A 16,393-nucleotide genomic window follows, 5' to 3' on the forward strand; every position below is an offset into this window, starting at 1 on the left:
GAGAGGTTCGAACACACCGGATGTAGAAACACGGCACCGCCCGCTTCACAACACACACTTCCAGGTCAGACACAGGATAATTGACTATTACACCATTAGACATATGATATATTAGTATGTGTCACTATTGAAAAAAACCCTCAAACCACACCTGGATATCAGTCTGACTCTGAGAAACCTCAAACTTCAGTTTTGTTATGTTTGTTTGTTTGTTTACACTCAGAAAAGTTTGGAAAGATGCAATATAATATACCTGCAAGGGAATATGAAAGAGAATTGCCCAAGAAACTTACAACAGAGGCTTGCAAAGTGGCATTCTACTGGCAGCATAGGCTATTACATTAAATAAATGACTGTAATATAGTTAGGGAAGCTGTATGGCTTATAAATAATATCTCAATATTTTTATAATATCTTGATATACACATTTTCTTTATAATAACATACCTTTAATTCAACAATGTTGTAGGGATGACTATTGGTGCTTTTACAACATATCAACACAATGGGATTTTTGATCAGTAATCATTAGTAATGTGGATATAATGACTAAATGGGTAAAGGAAAATAATAGAAGAGCTAGAACAGTCTTTACTGTAATGCAGCCTTTAAACCAGAAACACTTATAGTGATTTAACGATATAGATATGATACTGATATATATACTTATAATTTAATACTTAAATATAGTGCAGAGGTTCTCAAACTTTTTCACATCAAGGACCCATAAACTGACTCAGATTAGACAATAGATCCCATTTGATAAGATTTTGTCCCATGGTTCCCCATCTGTTAAGATTTTTGCTTTTAGGCCACGTTCACACTGCAGGCAAAAGTGGCCCAAATCAGATTTGTTTTTCTCAGATCAGATCTGATTTTATTTTTTCATGGTAGTGTGAACAGCACAAATCACATGGAATCTGAGCCACGTTCATATGTGGCCCTCAATCAGACACAGGTTGGATGTTTCGCAGTGCAACCACAGTTTGAACAGCCATATCAGAATTCAGGAGGATTTTATACCACTCGCTCGCCTGAAATATCTTGCCGCAAGACTAGAGATGGAAATAGATAAAAGTAGCCCTTGACATCCTGAAACTTTGTATGAAATCTGTTTCTGTGAAGCTGTTCATGTCACAGTCCCACACTCCAGTCTCCAATTTCACATCCACACAAAGCTATGTGCAGAAGTAGCATCAATTTCTCCTTAAAAAAACATAATTAATAATTTATCCTCATCCTCGTTAACGTCTGCTCACAGATTCACTGGCTTCCACTCCACATTAACTTATAACAAAATCATAAATGCTGACTTCACTTTCCTCCATGTTTACTTCCATACAACAGCATGCTGCATGTGAAGTCTTGTTATTGTACTTATGCACATGCAGGTCAGTTCAGGACCATTAATCTGATATTGGCCACATTTTAAAGATAATGTGAACAGCCAAACAAATTAAATCAGATCTAAGCAGTAAACAAAAATTAAGCCCTAAAGCGGGAACGTGTGAACCTAGACTTAGATGTTTTATCACAGAGAGTGTATGAAACCCATGACCAAAACAGTTTCACATTCTGTCAAAGTCAAGTGGGCTTGAACAAGGAAACAAAAAAATGTAGATTAACAAGAAAATTGTGATTTTGCTGACAAAATATAAGCCTATATAAAAAGACTGGTTCAATAACTTAAAATAAAAAATGGGGAAAAAAGTAGATGGGGTTAAAAAACTGGATAGATACCTGGTTTCCCCTCACTGCACTTTGAGAATCAGTGGATTTAATATATACAGTTGTATCTATCAGATATTAAAAACACTGAGACATAGTTTTAGCATAGTACTTGACAACAATGCATCCCACAAACACCCTCTTCTACAAAATGATTCAGAACACTCATTCATAATACATGCAAGTGTACACAAACATTATCACGAACAGACTAAGAGCTTATTTATGGATAATTTTCAGAAAAGGGGTGTGCATAAGACTGTCATTACACTGTCTTTAGGAATGACTGTTGTCATTAAGTGTCATTAACTCAGTTATGTCCTTTCTAATGCAAAGCTGACATTGTTTGAGATGTATTTGTAATGACAACTTGACATTATGAGATTTATTGAAACTGTTAAGCTTTATGTTTTAACATGACATTAAGCTGTTAAATGTAGTTAGTTTTGACACTGGCCGTTATGAGACCATTTTCAGCTGGCTGTGGTGGTAGCTGCCTAAATTGTACCAGGAGCCAAACCTCATCAAGAAAACCACATTGGTACCTTAACAGTGGCACAGTCCTTACACATTGGGCTGGGCTGGTCTTGACTTAAGCCCCCGCTCAAGAGCAGGATTCGCCCCAGGTTTGTAGGGTTTTTCCCTAATAATCGACTAAACAAGTTTAAAGGTGCTAATTTAAAACGGGGCGAAAGACTGGTAAAATGTAGTTACATGTCATTCTAGAGTGTAAACATTAGTCGTGGGTTCAAACCGACATTTAACCCGGGCCTAGTAGAGGTGTGGTGTGGATTGTATAGCCCTGGGTTTAGGTTAACCCTGGGTTAACAATGTGTGCAAACTCACAGCTGAGGGCTAAATTTACCACTGACAGTTAAGGACATCCAGTTTGAAAATCAGGTAAGACTGATGATGATCCAGTGGGTCTAAAGTCAATTAAATTATAGAGCTGCAGATTGTAAATGTAGCAGTTTAACTATTTAACCAACCATTAATGGATTTTTGCAAAGGAAAAACCAGAGCATCAGATTGCTGAAACTATTAGTCTAAATAGATTAGTTGATTGACAAAAAATCTTTTTTTCTTTTTTCAACCAAAAACAGTGACTTATTTGTAGGACAGTGAGCTTTAGAAAATGGTAATGGGCATCGTCTTTTATTTTCTTACATTTTAAAGACCAGTGATTGTTTGAGCAAACAATTGTCAGATTAATTGATAATGAAAATGATCATTAGTTGCAGCACTAAACAGTTATTTACACGTCATGTTGGAAAGTCTGTGAACTTGGTAAAAAGACAGGAAATCATGATCAGTCCTTTAATATTCTACCAACAGCTACAGCAAATTAAACACTGAGCTTCAAAGTTCATTCTTGACCTGGGAAACAACACACAATCTAACTTCAAAGTCTGTTTAGTGGCTGTTCTGGGGTTTTTGATCACGTCACATGAACCTCACCAGCAAACTTAGTCACAGAATTATAAATGTCCACATTCATATTCTCTTTCTGAGCATTTTTTGGACTCAAGCTGTCGTAAAATTTGAGCTCCGGGGTTAATTTAATATGAAGAAATTTCCAAATAAATCCTAATAATTAATTTTAAGTTGTTTGTTTGTTTATTTTCTAATTGAGTCTTTTCTGTTGAGTTGAGGTCAACCAGCATCCAGAGTCTGATACCAGAATAGCTCTGCTTTAAGGAAATAGACTCTGTCATGAGCCCTTTATTCTTGTACATCCAGTTTGAGAATAATATGTTGATCGCTTGTCATAAAGTTCAGGAAAGAGTTTAAACAGCTTATCTACAGCATGAACAAAATATTTAAGTTTAAGTAGTTTTCAAGCATCAGCAGCACTTCAATCTTCAAACTGTTTCTGAAAAAGACATTATCCTAATTTATAAGCCTAGAGGCCTTGTTTCATAATTCATCCATGAAATTAACTGAAATGGGAAATCCCACCAAACACAAAACAAAGCAAACTAAAAAAAAAAAAAAACAAGCCTGAAACGAGAGTCCAAAGCTTAACCAATCATATTTATTTTGTACATCTACCTGTATAGCATTTCCAGGAAAATGTGTGTGCTAATGCAAAGTGGTTACAAAAATAAAGCACATTCTTACGTAAATATGACATGACAGTAAAACTACACTTACAAATGCTGAATAAGAAAATAAGGACCATATCAGTTGAATGTCTGTGTCTTTCTGTCATCGTTAAACCAATTTATCAAAAAGAAATGTTAAGGTTACTAATAATATCAGACAGTAGCTGTATGATTCGATTCAAGTACTGTACATGTGTACATACATGTCATTTACACAGGCAGTAAACAATCTCTGCAGCATCTCCAAATGACCTCCTCTGGGACTCAAACTCTGACACAAGAAATATAAGGACTTAAAACTGTCATGGTGGAAGAAATGGATTAATATAATAAAAATGATTCTAGCAAATACATCATCGTAGAAAATACCAACAAAGCAGTGATTGCATTTTCTCAACTTGCACTCACTGTAACCTCACATATCTGTTATCGTTTTGTAACAACCCTGACAAGCATGTAACTTGTCAAATCTGAGTTTTAATATGATTTCTATGACATAATACTTATTGTGTGATTCACTCTAACAATGTGCTAATACTCCTGATAAATGACCTCAGTCATCAATAGTGGTTCTTCATTAAAAAAAACAGCTTTTCCAACTGTACAATGCATTTTAGTGCATCAAAACATTATCTGACATGCATCCATCAACATAGGCTGTTAGAGACTGGAATGACTTACATACGTCTATCTTCTAATGTAAACTATAGACAATGTTACTCTAGGAGGGCAGTACCTCAGTGTTAACACTTTAATATACTCATTTAAGCAAGAAGAAACATAAATATACTGTATATCCCCTCTGACAGACAGTGGGTTTTACAAATACTACGGCCAGGTTAATCTCTGCTGGATTCCTGCTTCATACCATCTTTAAATCAAGAACATAAACGAGAAATTATGCCAAAGAAATGTTGTGGAAATGCGGCAGCTTCTTATTATATCAAAGAACTGTACAATATAAGAGAATACACTATGATTAAAAAGACAAAAAGAAAAAAAAATGGATGGAAGTTTCTTGTGTGTGTTTCAAAATTGTCCTCTCAGTTCCTGGTCAAGAGGTAAAGTGTTCAAAAAAGGCAGTTGGGGTCTTTAAAAAGTCTCCCTCTTCATTAAGCTATCGCCTTTGCCTCGGGAAGGAACGCCTCCCAGAACTTTATGAGCTAGAATGGAATCAGAACGAGAGGAATAAAAGAGTTAAAATGTGTAAAATGCTCAATATCTTAAGACGTTGAAAATAAATGCATGTATTATATGGTTAAAGGAACACTTTGGGACCCAAGAATAAAGTCAAACATACTGAGGTAAGTGTTCATGTTGAATGCAATGCTTGAAATAGTTAAGTGATTACCCGTTGTTGAGACTGCAGCATTGCCTCCAAATATTTGATTATCTGGCTCTTGAAGTCCTTGGCTTTTTCTTTCTGCAAAGAAAGAAAAGTGTTGTCATGTCTCAAGCTCTTTGCCAGTAGAAAAGCAGCTGTAAGAGATTTCTGGCAGAATGTCACCCACTTCTGAAGTGAACAGAGAGAGGAAATAATCTGAGGAGGTCAAAACTCCTGCAAAACCTGAAGTATAAAGAACAACTTTATTGTAAGATCAATCTATTTTGGCTCATGGCCTTCATCAGGGTCACCGTAAAACCGATTAAAAAGAACATTTCAATAGGATGAACATAACCGAAAGTTAAAAGAATATTTTAACGGATAGAGAGGCAAGGGAAGTGTCTGATGGACATAGGTGACAACATTTGGTTCATAAACAGAAGAGGAAATATATTTTCATTAGATGAATTGCACTATTTTCAAGCTGGTGCGGCGACCTGTGTTTAGTATTTTCCTGAGCTTGAAATACACTTTGTTAGTCTGTGTGGTATTTTGGTGACACAGAGCGAAGTGAGTTGTTGGTATTTTGGTGAAAAATGGCTCTCGACTTTGCGCTCAGAATAGACATCTCAGAACCACGTTGTTTCTGGCACAATGTCTGCTGCCAATCTGATGATTTAGTCGAAAAGAGCAGAGTAGAATCCTGGAAGAAAATGCGCAGAAATAAAAGAATAATGCTAATTAAATTGAACACTCCTCAGCAAGTACATGTGTTCAGATAACAAAATTACATTTAATGTGATCAAAGCAGGAATGCCAGTAAATCAGTCTGCATTTATCTCTAAATTATTATGACTGATTGTTACTGTATCTGTTGTACACATGCAGCTGCTTTAGTTCATTAAATATCTGCAACCATCTGAAGGCAGCAGGACAGGTATAAAACCGCAGCCGCTGCCGCACCGGTCATCCACCGTGTTTACCTTCATTAAATCAAATGACACCAGGCTTCTACAACGTAACCCCATACAACTCTACACGCCATACAGACATCGGATCACTGACAGTCATTAATCCTGAGCTCCTGGCTTTAACTCAAAAGAATTACAGTATTTTTGTAGCATTCACCCCATTTACACCTGATATGAAAATGTGATCTGTTTTCAGATATTTTATTCATGTAAAAGAAAAAGGTGTAAAAGCTGCGTGACTGAAATGTGATCAGATCTGTCAGACCACATCATGCATCGTTTTGGCTTTCACTGTACTGGATCTTAGGTAGGTGTAATAGTAATAATTTCAATAAAAATAATTATTATTGTCTGGAAACCATATCCACATACATATCACATTTTAATAACAGGTATAAATGTTAGCTGCTGCATTAAAACATATTAAAAGCTCTTACTATAACCTTGTGCACTAGACTCTGCCTCTGTTGTCCCGTCTGACGAGGTACTGGTTTGAATTTTAAGTTGGCTGATTCATGAAGACTCTTTGGCCACTATTTCAAATGTTCTTTAAAATGTCATGTACTTTGCTGAGACATGTTTTTTTTCCCCACAGTTTGTCTCAATCCTACCAGTGCTAATGGAAATATTAGTCTTACTCCGTTTAGCGTTGAAAAACAGCCACACTAAATCTACTGTGATTCAAATTTGAAGTGAGATGATAAAACATGAACAATTTTGAGTTTTACAGATAGTTATTATACATAAATAAACATACCTCAAACCTGAGAACCTCCTTGCGTACAGTCATTCCAACCCTGTCGAATTCTCTCTCATACTGAGTAACCTTCGCCTCCCACTGAGGACAGATACAAGGAGACAAACAAAAAAATGAACAGAGTATTCATATTGATATTGTCCAACGTTTATAACATATATAATGACATTTAATATTCTTGTAAATAATAAAAAAATACACATCAGCTGCTTCTTATGGAAGACTGCAGACACCTGTTACACAGGATGTGCTTATCTAAAAACACAGGATCTTCTATAAAGAAACAGGAAATCGTTTTATTTAAAATAATACGCTGATGGCACTAGCCTAAATACTAGCTAACATCTAGCTTGTTTGTCAAATCAAAACATATTTAATTCAGCTGTTTCTGCATTTTACATGATTAAATAAAGCACAGAAAAGCAGCAGCTCTTCATATTTGAGAAGCTGGAACCAGCAAAATACAAACAAATATTAAAAAAACAATAAAAAGAAAGTATATAAAAAAAATAGAAATCTCCCTTGACTAGAGGTCGATCTTTTTGTCATAATGAATAACACCCAGACATTTACAGAACAGACATTCTCCTCTTTTTGAAGAGAGAGTAACAATCAGCTAAAGTCAGCTGGGTGTTAATGAAAGGTCTCATAGTTGCTTCAGAACCACATGACCAACAGTCTTACTGCCTGGTTCACTGTGAATTACAGGTCGTATTATTTGAAATGTAAAACTATGTGAAAGGACAGGATTTGAACATAAATCAGGGCGTCTGTGTTGCGGTCCGTCACCTCAGTGATCTCCTCTTTGGCCTGCTGCAGTTTGTCGGGCTTGTTGGCCCACAGCAGCTTGGCCTCTGCCTCTCTCTTCTTCTGGAGTGTGCTCTGAGCCTCCTGCCATCGCTGCCACGCCCGTATACGCTGGTCAAAACACCCCTGTGGATGTCCATTTTGGATTAGATGGCAACAGTAACACAACACCTGATCATTCCACGTGCCAAACAGAGAACAGGTAACTCAGCTCCAGTAAAACTGTGACCTTGCACAATGTTAAAGTATTGTTAAAGATTATTTAAGAGTGACTTTACTGTGGTGTTTTATGTTGCCCAGACAAAATGTGCAGATACAACATTGTTGAAAATAATTGCATAGATGAGTTTCATCTAAAGCATGAGTAATATTTTGTTTAACATGGCCACATAAAAAGTTTTAAGCACTTGCCTTTCATTTCAAGAATCCTTAATTTTGTATACTGTATGTCCCACCTTGCAGCCCTGAGCTTACCCTCATTGCCCCCAGCAGGCGGATGTAGTCGGCCAGCAGCTCCTCAAAGATGAAGAAGTCACTGGCTGCCTGCTCCTGATGCAGCTGCTCCATCTTGTCCTCCACCTCTGCCAGCTGGGACAGGGCCCGGGACAGGGCTGTGTTGTCCTCAGAGTTTCCCAACATGGCCATACTTTTGGCAAATACTGCCGTGTTCCCACACAGCTCTGGTGTTGAAGGAGGAAACAAAAAACCTATTCAGTCTACTTGTTTCACCCTAAAAGTCTAGAGGCAGCTGAACTGAACTCTTCTGTTTCCACGGTTGAAACAATCTGACAAAAAAAAAATAATTGGACAGACAGACAAGTGATGACATTCTGATGTAGCTCACCCTTCCTGTGATTGACCAGGGAGTCGACCAGAGCGTGAAGCTTCCTCAGCTGCTGCTCCTCGTTCTCCACCTCCTGGAACTTGTCCTCAAACCACTGAGACATACAGCAGAGACAAGACAATATCAAGAAAAAGAAACTCCACCAAACAACCTCATCATGTCTAGAATTGAAGACCTGTTTGTCTTGATATGATTTTTAACTTCATAAAATGTTCTTTGTCTCTGCTTGCTTAATATTTCATTTTCCAGTCATTCGAAATGATTACATTATTAAGGAATGATATCAAATTATCATCCTCTGCAATTGTCTGCACTAATTATCAGATAAGATTTAAGACAGATAAGAGGTCATTCATACAAAAACCTAGACATTGAAAAAACCCTCAGAAATGTTAAACAGCATATATCAGAATAAATTCCTGAGGATTCAATTTTTGTCCATATCCAGTCCTACTCTCTAGTCCCACCTCTGGACATTCACTGCATCATTGTTTAAATGGTGCCTTCACTGATCTATCATGATTTATTTTTCCAATTCTATGACAGAATCTTAGAAGGTGTCTCTATACACAGGCCACATGTGCAGCTGCCTCCTGCACATTATAAAACAGAGACCCCTTACAGTATCGGACTCATTCATCTTGATGGTCATCTTGTTGACAGCATCTGATGCCTTATTGATCATTTTGAGGAAGCCGGCTCCGCTCAGTGCCTGGGTGTTCACTGCTCTGGGTAGCTGAAAACACACAGAGACACACAAACAAACGTCTCATAGTATAGTACCTATTTATATTTTTTTTTATATAAAAAGAAAAAAAAAACACCAAGCATTCTTTCTCAAGGCACGAGACTAAATCTAACATTTTAAGGAAGCCATTATCAAGCTTATTTCTATTAGGAAATCTTTTTATACTCACTTCTTCTCTCTCCAAGAACTCACGAACGTCAGGGTCTTGTAGTAAATAAGGGTGAGACACGACTCTCTGAAGATACCTACAAAAAACAGTGACAGCAAGATGAAGTGAGGACAAACAAATCCATAAAACATGTATATGGCTGAGTAGAAATATAGTTTAAAAGGCCTTAGAGGGACTACAAACATATCCGCTCTTCTTATTAAAGGGACAGTTCAGATTTCTTCAAGTGGGGTTGTATTTAATGATAGTCAGTGTATTACCTACAGCAGATGACGGTCTGAACACCCCAGTTTGATTGAGATGCAGAGAGGAATACCACCACAGAAGATAAGCATTGAACTGCTGAGGACAGAGTCAGCAGCAAAACACACTTTAGCCACCTAAAAAATTCATAGCAATTTAAGTGTATGCTATATATATGTACATATATATATATATAAAACCAATCAAGGCAACGGTAGACCAGCAACTCCCGTGTCTTGTGAGGTAAAATGAATGTTTTTGCTAACAGATATTTAGTCTATATGACGGCAGTTTCCAGTCAGAAAAGGTTGTCTGACAGCACGGTAAAACAGTGAAAATATTCTAAATAAAGGGCACACTTGAAATCCACTTTTTTAAGTGGATAAAACACATTTTGCTGCTGACCCTGTCCACAACAACTCATTGCTTACCTTCTGTGCTGGTACACCTCTCTGCTTCTCTAAACTGGGGGCCTGCCGAGCGCCATTTATGGTAGGTAATACACTGCTTATGGATAAGTACCTCACACAACCACATTATAAAAAAAAAACTGAACTAGCCCTTTAAAAGGAATGATAGACTGCAACAACAAAAAAGGCAAACTGGCATTTTTGGGTTATAAGTGGGATTTCTATTTATTTACTTATTTTCAAATCTATTATTAATTTATGTTCATCCTGTTCCTTTTGTTCTCTCCAGATGTTTATTTGTTGCATCACTGACTGTATTGGACAGTGTGTGTGTAATTATACTGTATGATGTTTTCTCATTTACACTTCCACACAAATTTATGTGTGTGGGATCATCTCTGTCTCTGTCATGTGCTACATCATGTATGATGGATCTAAGTCAGATATTTAGCTCTTGTGGCCACTGTTTATTAATGCTGAATGTGTGTATGAAACATGCGTTATGGATCCTTGCCTCTCCAGAGCTGCTCTTCTTCTCTCCACAAACTCTACTGATGACGGGTCGTCCATTCCCACCTTCACTTTTGTCATTCCTTTTGGTCCAAATGACACCAAATGTCACAAAAGGGAAACAGAAACACGTAAAAACACACAGACTAAAATAAAAAGAAAGACACGAGCACCCACCGACGACACTTTTCTCTGGTGGTGGTGGGATGATGCAGCCTTGGAGCGACTGCTTGACGGACAGCTTCTCATAAAGACCCAGGAAGTCACTATAACGCCTCCTCACAGTGAAGGCTTTACTCTTGAACATGGGCATGGACGTCTGAGTGTAGAGACAGGGACAGAACTTGAAAAAATACCGAAACAATAGTGAAGATTTTGGACATATTAGCAGTTTTAGGAAACACAAAATATATGTATAAAATAACAGATTTATTACAGACCCTGGTGGAAACTTTGTAGGCCACATATGCATTCATGCCATCACCTGGGAGGACAGAAATATTGGCGATACATTGAAAATGAGAATTAGTACAGTTTTAGTTTGAAATGAACATGTCAAGGGCAGCGCACTGAAAGAATTCAGGCTGCTAAAATTAGCTATAAACATAAAAATGAACTATTCAACAATATAATTATCCATCTACTTTCCAAATAAAAACATCTGAACAAACAGGAGATTACAAAACTTTATGATAGCTTTAACAAACAGAAAGTAGAGACTGACCAACTTTCTCAGGGTTGGTTACAGCAACATCCACATCAAAACTATCCTTGGCTTCTTCTTCCTCCAACTGTAATTAACAAGAAGAACAGACCTTTGAATATTTGACTTGATCAGAGAGATTACTTGGTGATTACAGAGTAGGCACTAGAAGAGCATGTTTGCAATTGATTGTTCCAAAAAGTTGCTAGGAAGCTGTGCTCAGGCGTGTCCTGTACCTGCTCCAAGGAGGTGGGCTGCATGGCTGCAGGGCTCTGAGTGAAGGAGGAAGCAGGACGAGGGCCAGAGGAGGCGGAGAGCTCCTTCCGATCAGAACTGGGCTTGTCTGTGCTCAGCTCCACGTGTGCCTCTGGGATAGGAAAGACTTTTGATTAATGTTTGCCCCTCTGTATCCAAAAAGAAAAGAATAACGTATGAGTCATGTGTACGTCACACAGAATAACACACTTTGTTATAAAACGACACCACACCTGAAGTATATATGTTCAGTATGCATTCTGACAACATTACAACTTTATTGTTTCTACAGATTATTACTGATGAATGATGTATGAAACTTTTTCAGTTCGCTAACTAAAACAGATCAGTCTATGCACAATGCCTTTTCACAAAAGTGTGTTACAACCTTTTTTAATCCTCTGTAAAACTGAGTACTTCATTAACTGTGACACAGTCTGGTAATTCGCTGTTTTATCTCTTTAATCTTGTGTTGGCTGTTGACCAGATAATCACAAGATTTCAGGCTTGGTAGTAACTGGGCTGGATATCAACTCGCCCTACTTTCTGGGTACAGACCTGCAACATATGTGTGGCACTGAGAAATTAAAACAAGTTAAGTTCTGGAAACTGACGCTGAATGTTGGTTTTTCGACAAGGTTTAAAAGTAAAACAAAAACTTTTGCTTTCACTCATCATTAGTGACTGTGTGAGTGTATTGTTGGTGTTCGGTAATGTCTTTCAGGGGGTTGGTGGATTTCTCTTGTACTTTTTTCTTTTCTTAGTGTTGCATTTTCTTGTATTCCTTTTGTATTGTACATGTTAGTTGTAAACATTCAAGTTATAAATAAAATAGAGTTACTGTATTTTAAACATCTTTTATACATCTCCTGTATTAACCCCAAATAAGTTATATGATGGACACGAGGCAGTGAGGGGAATTCTAGAGTTGGTGCAGGTTATCAGATTTTTTTGATACCAGTGCCAATACCACAACAATCCTTGTTTTGGATCCCTTACCTTCATTTAAGGGGACAAACCAAAACATCTCATTGCATCTTTGTTAAGTTTTCTTAAAGGTGCACTGAGCAGTTATTAAGCAAAAAAGTAAAACATTCTCAAGTTGCAGATTCTAAATGTTAAGATTTGTAAACTGATTATAAACTGAGTATCTTTGAGACAGTTGGCAAACATTATGATCTGGAAAACTGTGACTTTTTTAAATAAAATAATTATTACTGGTTTAATCAATGATCAGCGTAGCCCATGGCTGCAGCCCAACTTCAAGCTCAAGGTTTAATGACATCAGCTTAGAGTCTCATGACTAGTTAACTCAATGTGATGTGCAAAATCTGTGGAATGCCCCTTTAAGATCCACATTAAAAGTGTCTAGCATGACCAAGGCTGAACATAAACCATCTCACAAGACTGTGAAGACTTTTCAGAACCAGTAAGCACTGCAAACTTAAAACTTAGTGGGATCAAATGCAGTAAAATTGTAAGTAGAAAACGTTGCCTAACCAGCAAACAGGTCGTTGTCATCGTCAGAGTGAACTCCGTTGGATTTGGCAGGAGTGCTGCTGGCCTCCTCCTCACTGAACAGATCTGGAGGCTCCTCACTGACACGGTCTGGCTGAGAAACTCCTCGACTCACAGCCACAGGGTTACTCTGCAGACAGCAAGGACACACGCTTGTAATGAGACACGGAAACGCTGACGAAACAGAGGGGATGACACCAGGGTTGCCAGGCCCACAGCCAATAATAATAATAATAATAATAATAATAAATGCTATTCATTCAAAGCTTTTAAAACAAAGTTAATAAAGTACTTTAAATGGCAGAACCAGGATTAAAACATTTCAAACCAAACAAAAGTGGAGCAGAAATGGAATAACCCCCCCCCCCCAATAAAAATAAATAGTATTAATAAAACAAATAATAACTGAAAAAAACATTACAATAAATAGTTTGTTAAAGTTAATAAAAGTAAGTTTTGACAAGTGATTTAAAAGAAGTTACTGATTCAGCGAGCCTCAGATCCTCATGCAGGGAAGTCTGAGGCGGCGCCCCGGCTCATCAGGAATGTAACATGGAGCAAAACCATGAAGTGCTTTAAAAGTGATCAGTAAAATCTTAACCAGTGAAGAGAGGCTCAAACAGGGCGGATATGACCTTGTCTTCTTGTACAGGTTAAAAGTCAGGCAGCTGTGTTTTGCATCAGCTGAAGACGTGAGATGGATTTCTGGCTGAAACCTGAATACAGTGAGTTACAATAATCCAACATAGACAAAATAAAAGTATGGACGAGATTTAACTGGTAAAAACATGATTGAATAACACTTCTCAAAATTTAAGTTCACAATCAAATATCACAATTACAGATGAACCAAAATGGGATTTTTTCGACACAGATACTATATTGATTTTAAAGTGGAAAAAAATCACAAATTATGAATATGGTAAATTTTTGAGCGGAAATAAAAACAGACCTTTTCTATGTGGACTGCAGCAATTTTGCACTGATGGGACCCTGCAAAGGTACTCAGAAGGCTGTTTTCTTTAAAAAAATAAATAAATAAAAGAATATTTTATAACTTATTTGAGATTTCAAATAATGTAACATATATAGTGTCAACCAGTTTATAGAAAGAAACACTGAGAAAATAAAGAATAAATACAAATAAAATAAATGGCTAAATAAACATCATTACTGTTTCACATCAGTCAGTTGCTGAATATGTTAATATTGTCAGGGTCAGTATGGATAAAATATGAAGCATAACTTCACAGCACTGAAACCTGCCAGCTCCTCTCGTCCTCATAAATGTTTCCCTCAAATGTTTCCCGTAAATATAAATGACCCACAGCGTTGTTTTCTGCATTATATGTTCTGTAAAGAGGTTTTCATGTTGGTGAACATATATGCCAAGACTGACATATCTGTCAGACTCATACATTGGTCAGGCTCTAATCACCATAGACTTATTGATCATCATACACCTATTCTGGATGCAACGTAGATGGAAAACAACTATATATCTATATTTTAAATGAAAAATATGAGGGCAATCATAATACTGATGTAGCTTGTGCTGAAACTGTGTTTGACACTCTGACCTCAGTTAAAGAATTGTTGGGGAAAACTGCTTTTAATCCTGGCACACTAAATATTTATGGTGTTAGCAGATTATTACAGTACATTTGATAATGACAGCAGTTTTATTGCACTTTAAAAGCAGTGTATATGCTTTTGTTGAGTTGTGTTACTGGGCTGGTGTTTGGGGCGGTTTTATTAGCCGTTGGACTGGTTTTATCTAACAGACCTGGCAACCCTGGATGACATTAGAGGAGCAGTGAGCTGTCTTGCCTCATGACCGTTATAACGTTTTTACAGACACAGATAAACTGGGTGGGGTCATGTGAGCTGGACATTAGCAAAGAAAAACTTTCAATTTATGACAAAAAAAACCCCAAATATGAGGCGTTCAAGTGGACACTTAGACAGGAGCATCTTTAAATGAACAATTAAACATCAGGGAAGGCCGAAAAAGCCGAAAAGCAATGATAAGTTCTAACAGATACAAGTCAAATAAGCTTCATTTCTGAGCTGCAAACTAACTTCGACTGAGTTTATGAATCAATTTCGTCGCTTTTATATAAAGTCTGCCAACATTTGTCGCCTCTCTGTCAGTTATTTTGGATGCCATGAATGCAGGTCAGATGAGATAAAGAGGCAGACTTACTGTCTCGCTGACTTAATGCAGCTATAACCGTTAATAAACGGGTTATAGTTCACGATGAAGAGCTGCAAACATACGTTACTGACGAAGATGTCCTCTCCCTCGTCGCTGTCTCCGTCTGCCATGTCAGACAGTCCCGCTCCTGGCTCCTCTGATGCAGGGAAAGGAGGGGGATTCCGATCCGAGCTGGCCGCCATATTCCGTGTTGTGAGGGGGACTGACGTAGGCGGAAGTGGAAGGAGTGAAGGAGGTGGGAGCCAATGGCTGCAGCGACGCCTGCTGGTCACCGCCCAGTATTACAGGGCGAGGCGACGGTATTTATTATGGAGCAATATTTCTACAGAACAAGTACTTTTACTCAGGGGTGAAAGTTATAAATTACAAATACTCAGGTTACTGTTATTAAGTATTTTTTGGTACTTGTACTTTTACATGTATGAGTAGATTTTCAAGACTATACCTGTACTCATATTTACATATTTACATACACTGTGTAATCTACATTGTTACCTTTAAAAATCATTATTGTGCACTCAATATAATTTGAATTAATATGTAAACTATTCATCTGCTGAAGGCTTTGTGATTAAAACCAGGACATATGGATGAAAAAGTAAACACTGTAGCAGCACAGGTTTGGAGTTAGGATATTAATGATTAATCATTGATCGACTAATCGCCATTGAGAATTTAACCAGTTAAAAATGCATTCATGGATATTTAAATGGCGGTAAATCCACCTCATTCGACGTTATATTGTCTGGTGGAGCCATTTGTTGATTCAGGAAACTTTAAATGAGGAAAAAATTGCCAAAAATAAATAAATAAATGAAACACTCCATGTACCTGCGTCCCATCAGACTTGAACTTTGCTTCTTACTTGTGTTGTAATTTAAAGACAAAAAAAAGACAACTGTATGCACTGTGCATGGTTCTATATTGTTCTTCATTTTAACATTGCATGCATCTGTAATGTGATTACTTTTTTAAAATTTTTTACTGTAATGAAATTGTTATCTTTTTTGTATCCAGATTATGTAATCCTGTTACATGTAATCCATTACTCCTCAAACCTGGTCTTAATGTGCATACTGACAC

General features: G+C 37.3%; 1 protein-coding gene across 1 annotated transcript; it reads right to left on the minus strand.

Annotated features, from left to right (window-relative positions):
* Window positions 1-3,741: 3,741 nt before the first annotated feature.
* LOC146332629 (sorting nexin-1-like) lies at window positions 3,742-15,532 on the minus strand. Its single transcript, XM_084739200.1, has 15 exons — window positions 15,373-15,532; window positions 13,075-13,222; window positions 11,556-11,686; window positions 11,341-11,407; window positions 11,057-11,100; window positions 10,794-10,935; window positions 10,621-10,699; window positions 9,454-9,529; window positions 9,159-9,272; window positions 8,537-8,630; window positions 8,167-8,372; window positions 7,675-7,818; window positions 6,886-6,966; window positions 5,185-5,256; window positions 3,742-4,996 (listed from the first exon to the last, which is right to left on the minus strand). The coding sequence occupies exons 1-15, from the start codon at window positions 15,490-15,492 to the stop codon at window positions 4,946-4,948; spliced, it is 1,569 nt and encodes a 522-aa protein (XP_084595326.1). The 5' UTR covers window positions 15,493-15,532; the 3' UTR covers window positions 3,742-4,945.
* Between the last annotated feature and the right edge of the window lie 861 nt (window positions 15,533-16,393).

The sequence above is a fragment of the Lutjanus erythropterus genome, chromosome 1, assembly GCF_056507025.1.
Source record: "Lutjanus erythropterus isolate fLutEry1 chromosome 1, fLutEry1.hap2, whole genome shotgun sequence".
NCBI classification, from domain to species: domain Eukaryota; kingdom Metazoa; phylum Chordata; class Actinopteri; order Lutjaniformes; family Lutjanidae; genus Lutjanus; species Lutjanus erythropterus.

What these genes read in the sequence shown, in the direction of transcription:
- LOC146332629 (XM_084739200.1), bottom strand. Translation starts at nt 15,492, where the DNA reads ATGGCGGCCAGCTCGGATCGGAATCCCCCTCCTTTCCCTGCATCAGAG. An exon ending in GCCTGCTGGGGGCAATGAGG is followed by an intron (nt 7,819 to 8,166) that starts GTAAGCTCAGGG and finishes GGACATCCACAG; the next exon opens with GGGTGTTTTGACCAGCGTAT. An exon ending in AGGAGGTTCTCAGGTTTGAG is followed by an intron (nt 5,257 to 6,885) that starts GTATGTTTATTT and finishes CTTTCTTTGCAG; the next exon opens with AAAGAAAAAGCCAAGGACTT.